Source organism: Panthera uncia (genome assembly GCF_023721935.1).
Source record: "Panthera uncia isolate 11264 chromosome A1 unlocalized genomic scaffold, Puncia_PCG_1.0 HiC_scaffold_17, whole genome shotgun sequence".
NCBI classification, from domain to species: domain Eukaryota; kingdom Metazoa; phylum Chordata; class Mammalia; order Carnivora; family Felidae; genus Panthera; species Panthera uncia.
This window is the reverse complement of record NW_026057577.1, coordinates 1,998,126-2,016,735: the sequence shown is the minus strand read 5'-3', so window position 1 is coordinate 2,016,735 and position 18,610 is coordinate 1,998,126. Positions and strand designations below refer to the sequence as shown.

General features: G+C 36.9%; 1 protein-coding gene across 1 annotated transcript in view; it reads left to right on the top strand.

The window, feature by feature from the left end:
- LOC125935075 (olfactory receptor 2M5-like) overlaps window positions 1-17,120 on the top strand; it is a 26,512-nt gene extending 9,392 nt beyond the window's left edge. The window contains exon 2 of the mRNA XM_049648783.1: window positions 16,168-17,120. Within this exon, the coding sequence (XP_049504740.1) occupies window positions 16,168-17,120 (953 nt within the window). The remainder of the gene's footprint in view (window positions 1-16,167) is intronic.
- The last annotated feature ends 1,490 nt before the right edge of the window (window positions 17,121-18,610 follow it).

The following is an 18,610-nucleotide window of genomic DNA, read 5'->3' as shown; positions in this document are numbered from 1 at the left end:
CATTCCCACCAACAGTGCAAGAGGGTTCCCGTTTCTCCACATCCTCTCCAGCATCTATAGTCTCCTGATTTGTTCATTTTGGCCACTCTGACTGGCGTGAGGTGATATCTGAGTGTGGTTTTGATTTGTATTTCCCTGATATGGAGCGACGTTGAACATCTTTTCATGTGCCTATTGGCCATCCGGATGTCTTCTTTAGAGAAGCGTCTATTCATGTTTCTGCCCATTTCTTCACTGGGTTATTTGTTTTTTGGGTGTGGAGTTTGGTGAGCTCTTTATAGATTTTGGATACTAGCCCTTTGTCCGATATGTCATTTGCAAATATCTTTTCCCATTCCGTTGGTTGCCTTTTAGTTTTGTTGGTTGTTTCCTTTGCTGTGCAGAAGCTTTTTATCTTCATAAGGTCCCAGCAATTCACTTTTGCTTTTAATTCCCTTGCCTTTGGGGATGTGTCGAGTAAGAGATTGCTACAGCTGAGGTCAGAGAGGTCTTTTCCTGCTTTCTCCTCTAAGGTTTTGATGGTTTCCTGTCTCACATTCAGGTCCTTTATCCATTTTGAGTTTATTTTTGTGAATGGTGTGAGAAAGTGGTCTAGTTTCAACCTTCTGCATGTTGCTGTCCAGTTCTCCCAGCACCATTTGTTAAAGAGACTGTCTTTTTTGCATTGGATGTTCTTTCCTGCTTTGTCAAAGATGAGTTGGCCATACTTTTGTGGGTCTAGTTCTGGGGTTTCTATTCTATTCCATTGGTCTATGTGTCTGTTTTTGTGCCAATACCATGCTGTCTTGATGATGACAGCTTTGTAGTAGAGACTAAAGTCTGGGATTGTGATGCCTCCTGCTTTGGTCTACTTCTTCAAAATTACTTTGGCTATTCGGGGCTTTTTGTGATTCCATATGAATTTTAGGATTGCTTGTTCTAGCTTTTAGAAGAATGCTGGTGCAATTGTGATTGGGATTGCATTGAATGTGTAGATAGCTTTGGGTAGTATTGACATTTTGACAATATTTATTCTTCCAATCCATGAGCACGGAATGTCTTTCCATTTCTTTAAATCTTCTTCAATTACCTTCATAAGCTTTCTATAGTTTCAGCATACAGATCTTTTACATCTTTGGTTAGATTCATTCCTAGGTATTTTATGCTTCTTGGTGCAATTGTGAATGGGATCAGTTTCTTTATTTGTCTTTCTGTTGCTTCATTGTTAGTGTATAAGAATGCAACTGATTTCTGTACATTGATTTTGTATCCTGCAACCTTGCTGAATTCATGTATCAGTTCTAGCAGACTTTTGGTGGAGTCTATTGGATTTTCCATGTATAATATCATGTCATCTGCAAAAAGCGAAAGCTTCACTTCATCTTTGCCAATTTTCATGCCTTTGATTTCCTTTTGTTGTCTGATTGCTGATGCTAGAACTTCCAGCACTATGTTAAACAACAGCAGTGAGAGTGGGCATCCCTGTCGTGTTCCTGATCTCAAGGAAAAAGCTCTCAGTTTTTCCCGTTGAGGATGATGTTAGCTGTGGGCTTTTCATAAATGGCTTTTATGATCTTTAAGTATGTTCCTTCTATCCCGACTTTCTCAAGGGTTTTTATTAAGAAAGGGTGCTGGATTTTGTCAAAGGCCTTTTCTGCATCGATTGACAGGATCATATGGTTCTTCTCTTTTTTTTTTTTTTTTTGTTAATGTGATGTATCACATTGATCGATTTGCGAATGTTGAGCTAGCCCCACATCCCAGGAATGAATCCCAGTTGATCATGATGAATAATTCTTTTTTATATGCCATTGAATTCGATTTGCTAGTATCTTATTGAGAATTTTTGCATCCATATTCATCAGGGATATTGGCCTGTAGTTCTCTTTTTTTACTGGGTCTCTGTCTGGTTTAGGAATCCAAGTAATACTGGCTTCATAGAATGAGTCTGGAAGTTTTCCTTCCCTTTCTATTTCTTGGAATAGCTTGAGAAGGATAGGTATTATCTCTGCTTTAAATGTCTGGTAAAACTCCCGTGAGAAGCCATCTGGTCCTGGACTCTTATTTGTTGGGAGATTTTTGATAACCGATTCAATTTCTTCACTGGTTATGGGTCTGTTCAAGCTTTCTATTTCCTCCTGATTGAGTTTTGGAAGAGAGTGGGTGTTTAGGAATTTGTCCATTTCTTCCAAGTTGTCCAATTTGTTGGCATATAATTTTTCATAGTATTCCCTGATAATTGTTTGTATCTCTGAGGGATTAGTTGTAATAATTCCATTTTCATTCATGATTTTATCTATTTGGGTCATCTCCCTTTCCTTTTTGAGAAGCTTGGCTAGAGGGTTATCAATTTTGTTTATTTTTTCAAAAAACCAACTCTTGGTTTCGTTGATCTGCTCTACCGTTTTTTTAGATTCTATATTGTTTATTTCTGCTCTGATCTTTATTATTTCTCTTCTTCTGCTGGGTTTAGGCTGCCTTTGCTGTTCTGCTTCTATTTCCTTTAGGTGTGCTGTTAGATTTTGTATTTGGGATGCTTCTTGTTTCTTGAGATAGGCCTGGATTGCAATGTATTTTCCTCTCAGGACTGCCTTCGCTGCGTCCCAAAGCATTTGGATTGTTGTATTTTCATTTTCGTTTGTTTCCATATATTTTTTAATTTCTTCTCTAATTTCCTGGTTGATCCACTCATTCGTTAGTAGGGTGTTCTTTAACCTCCATGCTTTTGGAGGTTTTCCAGACTTTTTCCTGTGGTTGATTTCAAGCTTCATAACATTGTGGTCTGAAAGTCTGCATGGTATAATTTCAATTCTTGTAAACCTATGAAGGGCTGTTTTGTGACCCAGTATATGATCTATCTTGGAGAATGTTCCATGTGCACTCGAGAAGAAAGTATATTCTGTTGCTTTGGGATGCAGAGTTCTAAATATATCTGTCAAGTCCATCTGATCCAAGGTATCATTCAGGGCCCTTGTTTCTTTATTGATTGTGTGTCTAGATGATCTATCCATTTCTGTAAGTGGGGTGTTAAAGTCCCCTGCAATTACCACATTCTTATCAATAAGGTTGCTTATGTTTATGAGTAATTGTTTTATATATTTGGGGGCTCCTGTATTCGGTGCATAGACATTTATAATTGTTAACTCTTCCTGATGGATAGACCCTGTAATTATTATATAATGTCCTTCCTCATCTCTTGTTACAGCCTTTACTTTAAAGTATAGATTGTCTGGGGCGCCTGGGTGGCGCAGTCGGTTAAGCGTCCGACTTCAGCCAGGTCACGATCTCGCGGTCCGTGAGTTCGAGCCCCGCGTCAGGCTCTGTGCTGATGGCTCGGAGCCTGGAGCCTGTTTCCGATTCTGTGTCTCCCTCTCTCTCTGCCCCTCCCCCGTTCATGCTCTGTCTCTCTCTGTCCCAAAAATAAATAAAAAACGTTGAAAAAAAATTAAAAAAAAATAAAGTATAGATTATAGTTTTTTTATCCATTCTGATACCCTATGTCTTTTGGTTGGCACATTTAATCCATTTACATTCAGTGTTATTATAGAAAGATACGGGTTTAGAGTCATTGTGATGTCTGTATATTTTATGCTTGTAGTGATGTCTCTGGTACTTTGTCTCACAGGGTCCCCCTTAGGATCTCTTGTAGGGCTGGTTTAGTGGTGACAAATTCCTTCAGTTTTTGTTTGTTTGGGAAGACCTTTATCTCTCCTTCTATTCTTAATGACAGACTTGCTGGATAAAGGATTCTCGGCTGCATATTTTTTCTCTTTAGCACACTGAAGATATCGTGCCAATCCTTTCTGGCCTGCCAAGTTTCAAAAGAGAGATCAGTCACGAGTCTTATAGGTCTCCCTTTATATGTGAGGGCACATTCATCCCTTGCTGCTTTCAGAATTTTCTCTTTATCCTTGTATTTTGTCAGTTTCACTATGATATGTCGTGCAGAAGATCGATTCAAGTTACGTCTGAAGGGAGTTCTCTGTGCCTCTTGGATTTCAATGCCTTTTCCTTCCCCAGTTCAGGGAAGTTCTTAGCTATAATTTCTTTAAGTACCCCTTCAGCACCTTTCCCTCTCTCTTCCTCCTCTGGGATACCAATTATGCGTATATTATTTCTTTTTAGTGTATCACTTAGTTCTCTAATTTTCCTCTCATACTCCTGGATTTTTTTATCTCTCTTTCTCTCAGCTTCCTCTTTTTCCATAACTTTACCTTCTAGTTCACCTATTCTCTCCTCTGCCTCTTCAATCCAAGCTGTCGTCGTTTCCATTTTGTTTTGCATTTCGTTTAAAGCACTTTTCAGCTCCTCGTGACTGTTCCTTAGTCCCTTGATCTCTGTAGCAAGAGATTCTCTTCTGTCCTCTATACTGTTTTCAAGCCCAGCGATTAATTTTATGATTATTATTCTAAATTCACTTTCTGTTATATTATTTAAATCCTTTTTGATCAGTTCATTAGCTGTTGTTATTTCCTGGAGATTCTTCTGAGGGGAATTCTTCCGTTTGGTCATTTTGGATAGTCCCTGGAGTGGTGAGGACCTGCAGGGCACTTCCCCTGTGCTGTGTTGTATAACTGGAGTTGGTGGGCAGGGCCGCAGTCAGACTTGATGTCTGCCCCCAGCCCACCACTGGGGCCACAGTCAGACTGGTGTGTGCCTTCTCTTCCCCTCTCCTAGGGGCGGGATTCCCTGTGGGTTGGTGTGGCCCATCTGGGCTACTTGCACACTGCTAGGCTTGTGGTGCTGGGGATCTGGCGTATTAGCTGGGGTGGGTAGGCAAGGTGCATGGGGGCCGGAGGGGCAGGCTTAGCTCGCTTCTCCTTAGGTGATCCACTTCAGGAGGGGCCCTGTGGCAGCAAGGTGATCCACTTCAGGAGGGGCCCTGTGGCAGCGAGGGAGTCAGATCCGCTGCCGGAGGTTTGGCTCCGCAGGAGCACAGAGTTGGGTGTTTTCGAGGAGTGAGAAAGTTTCCTGGCAGGAACTGGTTCTCTTTGGGATTTTGGCTGGGGGATGGGCGGGGGAGATGGCTCTGGCAAGCGCCTTTGTTCCCCACCAAACTGAGCTCTGTCGTCCGGGGGCACAGCAGCTCTCCCTCCCTTTGTCCTCCAGCCTTCCCACTTTCTGAGCAGAGCTGTTAACTTATGACCTCCCAGACGCTAAGTCGCACTTGCTGTGGGAACACAGTCCGTCAGGCCCCTCAGCTTTAGCCAGCCAGACTCGGGGGCTCTGCTTGGCCGGCGAGCCGCCCCTCCACCCCAGCTCCCTCCCGCCAGTCCGTGGAGCGCGCACCGACTCACCTCCCTTCCTACCCTCTTCCGTGGGCCTCTCGTCTGCGCTTGGCTCTGGAGACTCTGTTCTGCTAATCCTCTGGCAGTTTTCTGGGTTATTTAGGCAGGTGTAGGTGGAATCTAAGTGATCAGCAGGACGCGTGGTGAGCCCAGCGTCCTCCTATGCTGCCATCTTCCCTCTCTCCTCTGTTGGTTTGTTTAAACAGACATATTTAATCCATTCTCTTGATACATGTTCTACACCTCCTTCTTTATTCTCCTTTCTCTTTCTCTGGAATAAGCCATATAGTTTCTCGGTCTGGTCAATTTTTATTCTATTTTATTTTCCCCTGCCCCTGTCATTTCTCTCTTTGTATAGGATAAGGCCTCTTCCATCAGCACTGCATCATCAATGTTGTTTGCTTATAGCTAGTGTTTCTGTTTTTTTTTTTTTTTAATGTCTGTTTGTGTGTGTGTGTGTGTTTGTGTTTGCTTTTTTATTTTCTGTTTTTTGTTTGTTTGTTTTCCTATCCAGGGCTACTTCAATGAACAAATCAAAGCACATCTGGTGGAGGGACCAAAACATCACTATGAGTAGGGAGATAAAGTAATCAAAGTCAAAATAACAGAGATCAAGTAACACTCTCCAAAATCACCTCCTGTAGGGCCAGTCCCTGGACAGTGTATGGACCCTCTTTAATATAGTAGTGCTTGCAGGTGCAAAGCACATAACAAGCTTTTAAAACACATAAGGGACAGACGACTAGCCAAAATTATTAAAAAGAAGAATTTTCCTAAAGAGAAATTCCAGGAAGAAATGACAGCTAAAGAATTGATCAAAACAGATACAAATAATATATCATTAAAGTCCCCTGTAATTACCACATTTGTATCAATAAGATTGCTTATTTTTGTGATGAATCGTTTTATATATTTGGGTTCTCCCAAATTAGGTCCACAAACATTTATAATTGTTAGCTTTTCTTGATGGATAGGCCCCGTAATTATGATATAGTTCTCTTCTGCATCTCCTGTTACAACCTTTAAAATCTAGTTTGTCTTATACAAATATGGCTACTCAAGCTTTCTTTTGACTTTCAATAGCATGATATATGGTTCTCCATCCCCTCACTTTCAATCTGAAGGTGTCCTCATGTCTAAAATGGGTCCCTTGTAGACAGCAAATACATGGGTCTTATTTCTTTTATTATTCATTCTGTTACCCTATGTATTTTGATTGAAGCATACAGTCCATTTACATTCAGTGCTATTATTGAAAGATATGAGTTTAGAGTCATTGTGTTATCTGTAGGATAGATTGTGATAAATGCATTTTCATTAGTGATTTTATCTATGGGACCTCTCTTTCTTTTTTAGAAGTCTGGCTAGGGGTTTATCAATTTTGTTTATTTTTGCAACAAAAAAAAACAGCTCTTCATCTCATTGATCTGTTCTTTTTGTTTGGATTCTATATTATTTCTGCTGTGATTGTTATTATTTCTCTTCTTCTGTTGGCCTTGGGGTTTCTTTATTAATCTGCTTTTAGTTCCTTTAAGGGTGCTGTTAGCTTTTCTATTTGAGATTTTTCTTGAGATACACCTGGATTGCAATGTACTTTTCTCTTATCACTGCCTTTGCTACCTCCGAAAGGGTTTGGACTGTTGAGCTTTTGTTTTCATTTGTTTCCATATATTTTTTAAATTCTTCTTTTATTGCTTGGTTGACCCATTCATTCTTTAGTTGGATGTCCTTTAACCTCTATACATTTGGAGTTTTGTAAAATTTTCTGTGGTGTTTTCAAATTTCGTAGCATGGGGATCTGAAAATGTGCATGGTATGATCTCAATTCTTTTATATTTATTGAGGGCTGTTTTGTGACCCAGTATGTGATCTATCTTGGAGAATGCTCCATGTGCACTAAAGAATAATGTGTATTCTTCTGCTTTAAGATGAAAAGTTAATATATATGTCAGGTCTATTTGGTTCAGTGTATCATTCAGGGTCATTGTTTCTTGATTGCTTTTCTGTCTAGATGATCTGTCTATTGCTGTAAGTGGAGTTTTAAAGTCCCCTGCAATTACCACATTCTTACCAATAAGATTGCTTATTTTTGTGATTAATTGTTTTATATATTTGGGTTCTCCCAAATTAGGTGCATAAACATTTATAATTGTTAGCTCTTCTTTATGGATATACCCCATAATTATGATATAATACAGCAATGGGCAGATCATCTAGACAGAAAAAGCAATCAAGAAACAAATTATATATATATATATATATATATGTGTGTGTGTGTGTGTAAATATATACATTTAAATGTAATGGAATATTACCCTACCATCAAAAAATGAAAATTTGCCATTTACAATGACATAGATGGAGCTAGAATGTATTATACTAAGTGAACTAAGTTGATCAGATTAAAAAAATACCATATGATTTTACTCATATGCGGACTTTAAGAAACAAAACAAATAAATGTATGGTAAGGGGGGGGAGAGAAGAGAGGGAAACAAACTACAAGAGGCTGTTAATGATAGAGACCATAATGAGGGTTGATGGAGGGAGGTAAGGAGGGCATGGGCTAGATGAGTTATGGGTACAAGGAGGACACTTGGGATGAGAACTGGGTGTTGAATGTAAGTGGTAAATCACTGAATTCTATGCCTGAAACCAGTATTTCACCATAAGTTAATTAAAGTTTAAATTTAACAAAAAGGAGAAAAATTGTGAGACCTAAAACTATCAAACCCCTGGAAGAAAACATAGGAGGAATCTTCATAACACTTATCTTGGGCATTATTCCTTGTATATGACAACAAAAGAAAGAAAAAAAAAAGATGAGTAAGATCACATCAAATAAGAGTGTCTGCACCAAAAGAAAATAATCAGCAAAGTACAGGGCAAGCTACAGAATGGGAGAAAATATTCTTTCAATATGTCTGATGAAACAAATTACAAATATATATTAAAAAAAAAACACTCCTTCAAAAAAAACAAAGAGAAAGAAAGAAAAAGAAAGAAAGAAAGAGAAAATAAAACATAAAATACTCAATAATGGGCAAGGGAGTTTTTAATTATGTTTTTAATGTTTATTTATTTTTTGAGAGAGACAGAGCATGAGCAGGGGAGGGGCAAGAGAGAGAGGGAGACACAGGATCCAAAGCAGGCTTCAGTCTCTGAACTGTCAGCACAGAGCCTGATGTGGGTCTCAAACTCATGAACCAGGAGATCATGACTTGAGCTGAAGTCAGACACTTAACCACTAGCCACCCACGTGCCCCAAAAGTGGGCAAGGAATTTAATAAACATTTCTCTATGAGGACATAGCAACATTTATATGAAGAGGTATTCAATGTCCTTCCCTGATGCTCATCATAAGGGAAATGCAAATAAAAACCAAGAAATATTACCTCATCCCTGTTATGGTGGCCAGTTTCCAAAATAACAACAACAACAACAATAACAACAACAACAACAACAGAAAATAACAAATCTTGGTGAGAATTTGGATAAATTGAAACCACTGTATACTGTTGATTGGAATACAAAATGACACAGCTTCCATGTAAAACACTATGGAAATTTCTCAAAACATTAAAAATAAAACTCCCATATGATTACCAATCCTACTTCTGTGTATTTATCCAAAGCAACTTGACATCATGATCTTGTAGAAAAACATGCACTTTCATAATTGTGGAAGGTGGCATTATTCATGGTCGCTAAGAAGTAAAAACAACCTAAATGTATATCAACAGACAAATGGAAAAAGAAAATAAGGAAATTCTTTCATATATGACAATATGTATGAACCTGGAGAACATATGCAAAGTGAAATAATTCATTGACAAAAGAACAAATACTGTATAATTCCAATTATATGCAGTATCTAAAATTGTCTAACTCATATAACAGATAGCAGAATTGTGGTTGTCAGTGGCTGGAGGAAGGGAACATGATGGCTCTTCAACAGATATAAAGTTTCAATTATACAAGATGAACTAGACCTTTGCTGTACAACAGTATGCCTGAAGTTAACAATGTTGTATTTTGCACTTAGAAATTTGTTGACAGTGTAAATCTTATGTGTTCTTATTACAATGAAAGAGACCCTTTTATGAGGGTGAAAAGACAGTTATGGACTTGGAGGAAATATGTGTAAACTACACATCTGACAAAAGACTATAGCAAAATATATAACAGACTTTTTTTTTCTTAAAGAGAGAAAGAAGGTGCTATTAGGGAAGGGGCAGAGGGAGAGGGAGAGAATGAATCTTAAGCAGGTTCCATGCCCAGTGGGGAGCCCCATGTCAGGCTTTATCTCATGACCATGAAATCATGACCTGAGCTGAAATCAAAAGTCAAACCCTTAACTGACTGAGCTACCCAAGAGACCAATATATAACAGATTTTTAATTCAACAGTAATAATCTAATTAGAAACCAAACAAAAGACATGAACAGGCATTTTACTAAAGAAGATTCATAGATGCAAACAAACACATGAAAAAATGTGCAACACCATTAGCCATTATACAAATGTAAATTAAAACCACAATATATACTTCACACCTACAAGAAGAACCAAAAGAATTAGTAGTGACAACAAATGATGGAAAGATGGTAGAAAATTCTGATATCTCACACATTTGTTTGAGGAATATAAAATGGCATAGCCATTCTGGAATTATCATCCTTCAATTGCACTTTTGAGTATGTATCTTAGACAATAAAGACTTATGTTTACACAAGAAAACCCATAAGTACTCACAGCAGCTTTAATTCTAATGGCCAAAACTAACCTAAATTTTCTTCAACAGGTGAATAAACTGTGATACATCCAGAGCATGGATTACTACTTAGCAATTAAAGTAAATTAGTGACTTATATAATGTACAACTTGAATAGATCTCAAAGGAATAATACTAGATGGGGAAAAAAAGCAAACATCATAGAGTTACACAATATATTACCCAATGCATACAACGTTACTGAAATAACAAAACTACAGAGATGGAAAACAGATTAGTGGGTCAGGGGCTACAGAAGAGGAGAGAATGAGGTAGCTGTTACTATTTAAAAAAAGTAGCATGAGGGATTCCTGTTCTGGAATTATTTTGTATCTTGCCTATGTTGGTGGTCACACAAATTTACACATGGGGAAAATTGCATATAATGTACAAACATAGAAATGAATGGATATAAAACTGGTGAAATGTGAATAAAGTCAGTGGATCACATCAATTCCTGACTGTAATTGGGGGAAAGTGTGTGAAGCATAAATGGGATCATCTGTGTTATTTTTCATAACTGCATGTAAATACATATCTTAAAATTTAATGTTAAAAAATGTAGTTAAGGGCTATACATAACACTTGTTATTTTTTCAGAGAATGGAAAATAAAAAAAATATGATTTTTCCACAGTATGAAGTCTGTGACTTCATAGTGACATAAATGAATCACTATGAGAAGGAAGGAAAAAAAGAAGAAAGAAAAGGAGAGAAGGAAGGAAAGAACAAAGGAAGGAGGAAGGGAGGGAAGGAGGGAGTGAGGAAGGAAGGAAGGAAGGAAGTCAAAGGGAAGGAGGGAGTGAGGAAGGAAGGAAGGAAAGAAGGATGGAAAGGATGGAGGGAGTAAGGAAGAAAGAAGGGAAGAAGGAAGGGAGGAAGAAAGAGATGGAGGGAGGAAGGAAGGAAAACCAAGCTCCTGTATAGGATAATTCCAAATAATTAATGTAGATAGCCCACCCCTCAAAAAAGGTGAACATTAGCCTGCCTCCCACCTTGAATGTGAACTGCACTTAGTGCCTTGTTTTCAAAAAGTAGGACATATAACAGGGAAGGGGGGAGTAACTTTACAGTGGAGAAATCTTACAAGCACCATCAGCCAAGTGACCAAGATTAACATCATCAGTGATAAGTCATGTAGACATCATGTACCCCTAGCATGACATGACAAGAGCACTTTACATCTGCAATCTTCTTTCCCAAAACCTATAATGTTAGTCTAATGAGAAGAAAAACATCAGGCAAAAAATAATTGAAGGATGTGCTAAAAACTCCTGTCAGTACTCCTCAAAATGGTCAAGGCTTTAAAAACAAGGACTGAATCACTCTCACAGCCTAGAGGAGCCTAAGGAGACATGCTGACTAAATATAATGTGATCTCCTTAAAACAAATCTGAAAAAAGATAAGTACATTATGGAAAATGGGTGAAATCTGAATAAAGTATAGATTTTAGTTAATATTAATGTACAAATATTGTTTCTTAGTTTTACTAAAGAACCAGTGTTGGTTCCATAGTAATGTATGATGTTAACAATATAGAAAACTGAATGAAGGATGTATGGAAATTCTGTACTATTTGTCAACTGCTCTATATATCTGGAACTGTTCAAAAAATAAAAAGTTTATTTTAAAATATTATTAACGTTTTAAAAGTATCTAGTTTGACGAATCATTTGATTTTCTTTTGAATCAGGGATCTATTTGGATACATTTGTAAGAGGAAAATATATTAAAAAGTAGCGTGATAGGATTGGGTGGCCAAAAGTACTTGATTGAAGCTCAAATGTGGCCGTATTAGCAGTAACAAAGGTGACTGTAGGGTTGGTAAAGAGAGAACGAGTGTGTGGAAAGAAATAAATTCTCTCCAAACAATTTCCTCATATTCCTTTTTAAAAATTTTTAATGTTTATTTATTTTTGAGAGACAAAGCATGAGCAGGGGAGGGGCAGAGTGAGAGGGAGACACAGAATCTGAAGCAGGCTCCAGGCTGATCTGTCAGCACAGAGCCTGATGTAGGGCTGAAACTCAGGAGCCACCATGAGATCACGACCTGAGTCAAAGTGGGCGACTTAACTGACTGAACCACCCAGGTACCCCTAGATTCTTTCATTTTAACAAGCTTTAGTGAATTCATTTTTTTTTCCACTTTTAATTTAAAGCATATCGTATAGCATTCATTGATTTAATGAAATGTCAGAATAAACCTACCAGGAATAGGAAACGAAAGGAAAACTGAGGCAAAATCCTAGGCTTTCCAGAGTTTAAAATCTTGTTATTAACTGTAAGAGCATGTTAAGAGACCAGTAACAATACAATGTAGGTAATAAGCCCAAAGATATATATCATAATTAACTAAGAAAAATATGTTGTTATCCACTGTGGACATAAAAGGAGACTTTCCTAGAGAGGTCAGACTTAAATCTGACCTTGAACAAAATGGAAAATGTAGCTATGAAGATAAGGTAAAGGAGATGATTCTAGAAAGGGGAAATAGTTTTAGAGTGATAGTTCTGGGAATACAAAGTAAGGAGAAAATAAGAGATGTTAGAAAGGAAAAAAAATCAATAACTTGTTTAATGGTTGTATGGGATTAATGACTAAAAGACAAAGAGAATTATAAATTGGACCTCTGGGAAAATAATAGAAGTGATGACAAAAAAAAAAAAAAAAGAATCTAAGCATGTTCTAACAGATAGTTTTGAAAAACTCTAATTATATCATGGGGAGAAGATTGCTACATTTGAATACCACAGCTCTTAGTGAGAAACTGGAAGGGCTGTCATGAAGCTGCCATGTTTGGTCTGAGAAGACATTCCACACTAAACCCCAGGGCACTGAGGAATTAGGCAGATCCCAGCTCTGCTCACAAAGCAACAGGCTGAGGAGAGACAGCTTATCAAGGCCTACAGAGTTTTTTTTTCCTACTAAAATAGTTTATGTTTTCTTCTTTAACAATACATTCAATATTAATTGGCAATAGGAATTTTGAACATTTTATATTTTCTAAGAAATTTTAATGACTGAACAAAAATTACAAGGTAAGCACCTTGATAGAGGAAGTAATTCAACTTTTCTGGATTGTGAAAATAGGTTTATGCTAACGCATATTTATCAATAGTGTTTGCAAGGCTCAACTTGGGAAATGGATAATTTGCTCAGAAATAGAACAGTGTTATTTGACTGTGACCTGGTACTTTATTTATATCATTTCTCAAGTGGACATAATAATGTCGAGCCCCCTTCTATATATTTCAACAAAATAAAATGCTGGAAAGTGCTTTAAAGCCTATAAGGGATCATAAGTCAAAATAAAGCAATAATTTCTGGTAGAAAAATGTTTGTGCTAAAAACATTTACTTGGTCCATGCACAATATCTAGTATTCCATCCCTAAGCTGATGATGTATTTAACTCATTTTCACTGAATGCAACATGATGGATCTAAAGAGAAAAGGTGGAATGTGGCAAAGACAGTTCCTTGCATCATATATCTCATGGTTTAAGGGACAAGGCATACGTTAAAATATATAATCACAAACAATGATGAAATTCAGGTTTCAGCCCAGGCTATAATGAATAGAATTTGTAAGGAAATTTTATAATAGAATTTAGCCAAGCTTATGGATACCCAAAAGCTTCAGGAAACAGCACTTGAGCTAGGAATCAGAAACTATGTAACATGGCACTGAAGTCACAGAACCCTGCTTTGCTTTTCTGAGAAGTTAGACAACTTTGAAACATCTAGCCATTCTGAAAATTCAGTTCCTTGCCATCTGATGACTCTATATCAAGCACAGACAACCCACTGGTTACACCAAGACTCACTCCAAGGCAGGAGAAAGTAAGATTCATGATGGCAAGTTTTGTCATTATTATTATTATTACTATTATTATTTTTATCTTAAACTATCTCCATATCTAAAAGCAGGCTAACTCATCAAGTATATCAAACACCCGGTGACAGAAGGCAGGTCTGATTCGCATGTGATCAATTGATTTGAAGGCGATCAACACAGAATGCTGTAATAAAGTATGGATATATGAAAACAGATGCCTATTTCTGGCAGTACCAACCCACAGAGGCTTTCTCATTCTTCACAAGAAGTTTGAGGCTCTTAGTGTGAGCAAAGGGAGAACAGACTTGGATATTTTTGTTGTCATAATTTCTGTATCCAAAAGTCATTACTATTTTTGGTGAGCAAATCAAAATGAAGTATCTGGAGAGAAGCAGTGAATTGAAATCAAATTGCACAAGTATTAGAAAAGTAATCAATGACCTAATATTTGAACACACTGTTTCTAAGGAGAGGGTACTGGGTGGATGTGGGCAACAGATTCTTTTAGTCCTTTTTGTAAATAACAAAGGAAACTTGGATCTCCCTCTTACAGTTGGCATACATACATATATACATACATACACAGCTTTCAGAAGAGGGGAGTATTCTAACAATTTAGAAATGATATTTTCAAGAATGTCATGAATGAATGTCACAGTTTTCCAAGGAGATAATAGAATAGGATATTGGAGTCTCTTATTTTACTACACGTTTCTTAGGTAGGTTTTTAAATCATGATTTAGTAAATTCTATCAAGCTTTTGTAACTAATGCAAAAGGCATATCATTTTTTAAAATTTAATCTGTTCTAATTGGTGAACTAACTTTAGAAATACTCTGATATTAATCTTGCCTTACATTAAATTCAGGTAATTATGTTTTTTTAATACACAATTAGGGTCAATTTACTCTTTTTAAAAATAATTTGGAAACTTTTTGCAAGAATACAATTTCTCTTTCTTGTACTATCATCGCCAGGTTTTTGTAATAAGGTTATAGGAGTCCCATACAAAGAGATGGGTGTGTTCCCTTTTGTTATAGACTCAGCAAGAGTTGTACAGATATTTAGAGTGTTTTATAGATATCTAGAAAGAGGATTAAATAGAGCTAAGATAATCTAAAAAGGATAAAGTTAGTAAACTTGAAGGAAAGGAGACCTATAGTTTTTCTCTGAGCCCATCAGTGGCATAACAGCTGTAGCTAGAGGTTAAAGACGGTACAAATTCTATAAGAGCAAGAATCCTATAAGCTCATATAGAAATAAAACTTTCTCCCTCATTAATACATAATCTGAATTTACTATAAACCATGTAAATACAATGAGTAGTATCCCTGGATAGAAAATCAGACCAATTAGATTAAAAACTTAAATAACCATAAATGTGTGTAACACGAAGCACAGGCCTAATGATCAATTTTCTCCTAAATTATAATGTCCCCTAAGTGCCCAGAGCCAAAAGGCTTGACTAAGGTAGAAGTATTTTAAAATTTTGAAAAATCCTTCTATAAATTAAATTAACAGTGATTTTTTTTATGGGAAAACAAAATCTATAATTTTTCCTCAAAAATATTATTGGGACATGTGGGTGGCTCAGTCAGTTAAGTGTGGGACTTTGGCTCAGGTCATGATCTCACTGTTGGTGAGTTCAAGTCCCACATCTGGCTCTCTGCTGTCAACACAGAGCCTACATTACATCCTATGTCCCAGTCTCTGTCTCCATCCTTCCCTCTCTTTGTGCTCACTCTCTCTCTCAAAAATATACTTTATATATATATATATATATATATATATATATATATGTAATATTTTGTATGTATTTATATAATATATATTTATATTTTTATATTATATATAAATATAATTTATATTAAGGAAATCACTGAGAAGATGAGAATGGAAATAGCATAATTTTCTAAAGTTATGAAAAACTGGAAAATGGGCAGTTGGAAATTGTGACTTATCAACACATCATCATATTTTACAATTGTAAAAAAAAAAACTACATTTATCCAAAGTTTCTTTTAATATATGAAAATAAATCTCATAAAATAAAATTAATGGAATGCATTATAATACATACACTCTGGTTTCTAGAAGTACATTAGGGCATGGATAAGTAATGTAGAAAGAAATATTAAAAACTGATTCAAGTGATCATGGATGATTATTTTCATATTTGCCATTGTTATTACAATATTATTCTTAAACTTTAATAAGAAAATGCTTCATTTCTACGATATTTAAAAAAAATCTCTTCTCTTCCTTTTTTAAATCTCCTCTCTTCCTGTTAGCATTACAGACAGCCTTGAGGAGCGGGAATGAGACAAAACCCACAGATTTCATCCTCCTGGGCTTCTTCCCTGAATTTAAATACATTTCAGCCATGGTCTCCATCATTCTCCTGATCTACATGGCAACCTTCACTGGCAACACTCTTCTGATCCTCCTCATTTGGTTGTACTCCCATCTCCACACCCCCATGTACTTCCTGCTCAGTCAGCTCTCCTTAATGGACTTAACTTTGACCTCTAGCATCATCCCCAAGATGGCAGCCAACTTCTTCTCCGGATGGCGGAGCATATCATTCTTGGCTTGTGGGACTCAAATTTTCTTCTCCCTGACTGTGGCCATTGCGGAATGCATCCTTATAACGCTCATGTGTTTTGATCGTTATGTAGCCATATGCGATCCTCTTCGGTACCCAGCCATTATAAATCTTAGGGTATGCTTACAGATGATTGCTATGTCTTGGGTTGGAGGGGCACTTACTTCCTTGGGCCACACGGTTTTTACCTTGCATTTTAATATCTGCAGCCCCAGAGAAATTCCCCACTTCTTCTGTGAAGTTATGGCTGTGCTTAGGATCGTATGTGAGGATATCTCAGCCTATGAGAAGGCAGTGGTGATAACAAGCATCCTTGTTCTGCTCCTGCCCTTATCTCTCATCTTGTCTTCTTATGTTCTCATCTTCCTTGCTGTACTCCGAGTGAACTCCCCAGAAGGTAGGAACAAGGCTCTGGCCACCTGCTCCTCTCATCTCTGTGTGGTGGGTCTCTATTTTGGTCCAGGTTTGTGCATATACATGAGACCTGGTTCTGCCAAGACTCCAAAGTTAAATCAGGGTCTTTTTCTGTTTGGAACTGTCCTCACCCCTCTCCTAAACCCTCTTGCCTACAGTCTCAGGAACAAGGAAGTTCTAAGTGCACTGAAAAAGTTAATGGGGTGGTGTCAATCCTCCAGGTAAATGGCAGAAATCCCAATATCAGCCGTAGGCAATATAAAGATGTACCAACAAAGGGACATTTTTTCTGTTAAATAATAATCCCTTCAAACCCTGGTAAAGTCAACTAATCTTACTGAGTTTATCTGAAGGAAAAAAAAATGTTTATCTTTTCCTCCCTGTATCTAAAAATTTCTGTCCAATTGTTCTAGATGATGTGCTGATAAAGAACAAGGGACTGTATACATCAATTCTCTTCATGATTTACAATTGATGGTAATGTGAATTTTATTATTTCCAAAGCATCATATTGATTCCATGAAAGAAAGGCCAGTGTCTGCATATCTAAAATGCAAAATAATCACCTAGAATTTAGGTTGTGCTTCAGGATAATTCCCTGGTAAAGTTAATTAATGAGTCCCATGATAAATCATCAGGAATCAAATAAAGTTACCAGTATTTCTTTTTTCTCCCTAACATAATTTTAATTCTTCTCAATCCTGGAAAAATACAATCTTCAATCTATGTCAGTGCTTCCAAAGAGTGGTTTTCTGACCTTTTGCATTAGAATCATTTGCTGACTTCACAAAATATGCTAATTTTGCACCCATCTCAGATGAACATCATTAGAATCTGTTAAATTGGGCTTAAGAATCTGACTAGCAAACCTTTTAGTGATTTTCATGTTTACCAAAGTTTGTGAGTCACTGATATAATTATTGACCCCCTTTTCTAGACCAGCCTTGCAAAATAATCTTGCAAAATAATCTTTAAGGTGGCTGGCAAAAACTAATGTTATTTTTTAAGATAGTAGAGAATGAACTTTATGTTTGGAATACTTCAGAATTTAAATATTTTGAGCACACAGTAGTTGAGAAAGTAAACAAGACTCATATTTGTTATATAAAATATGAATTGAAAATATTTATAACAGAATGAAATTTTAAGTAGGATGCATCATAGTGTTTCTAAAATATTGATATATGTCAAAAATATACTACATAGGTAGAACACTAGGAATTTATTACATGTGTTTCTTTTTAAAATTTAATTAATTAACTTATTTTTATTTATTTTGAGAGAGAAACAGTGCACTCAGGGGAGGGACACAGAGGGGGGGGGGAGAGAAAGAACCCCAAACAGGCTCCATGCTGACAGTGTGGAGCTGAATGGGGGGCTTAATCCCACAAACCATGAGACCATGGCCTGAGCTGAAATCAGGAGTCAGACACTTAGCTGACTAAGCCACCCAGGCACCCTTGCCTTTTTATTTTAGAAGTGACTGAGTGAAATTACAGGAAAACAGTTTTTTAGTGAATAGGAAACACTCAGAAGGAGAACTAACAGCCTAATTATTTTTCTCTTAAATATCTCAGAAGCCATCAACTAGACATTGTATTTCAGAGATTGTATTACAAAGCTGAGTTTGGAAAAACTTAAATTATTTGTGTTAAATTTCAACTGTGCCAACAATATTAAAAAAAGTCCCCTCCAGAATTACTAGAGGAATGGCT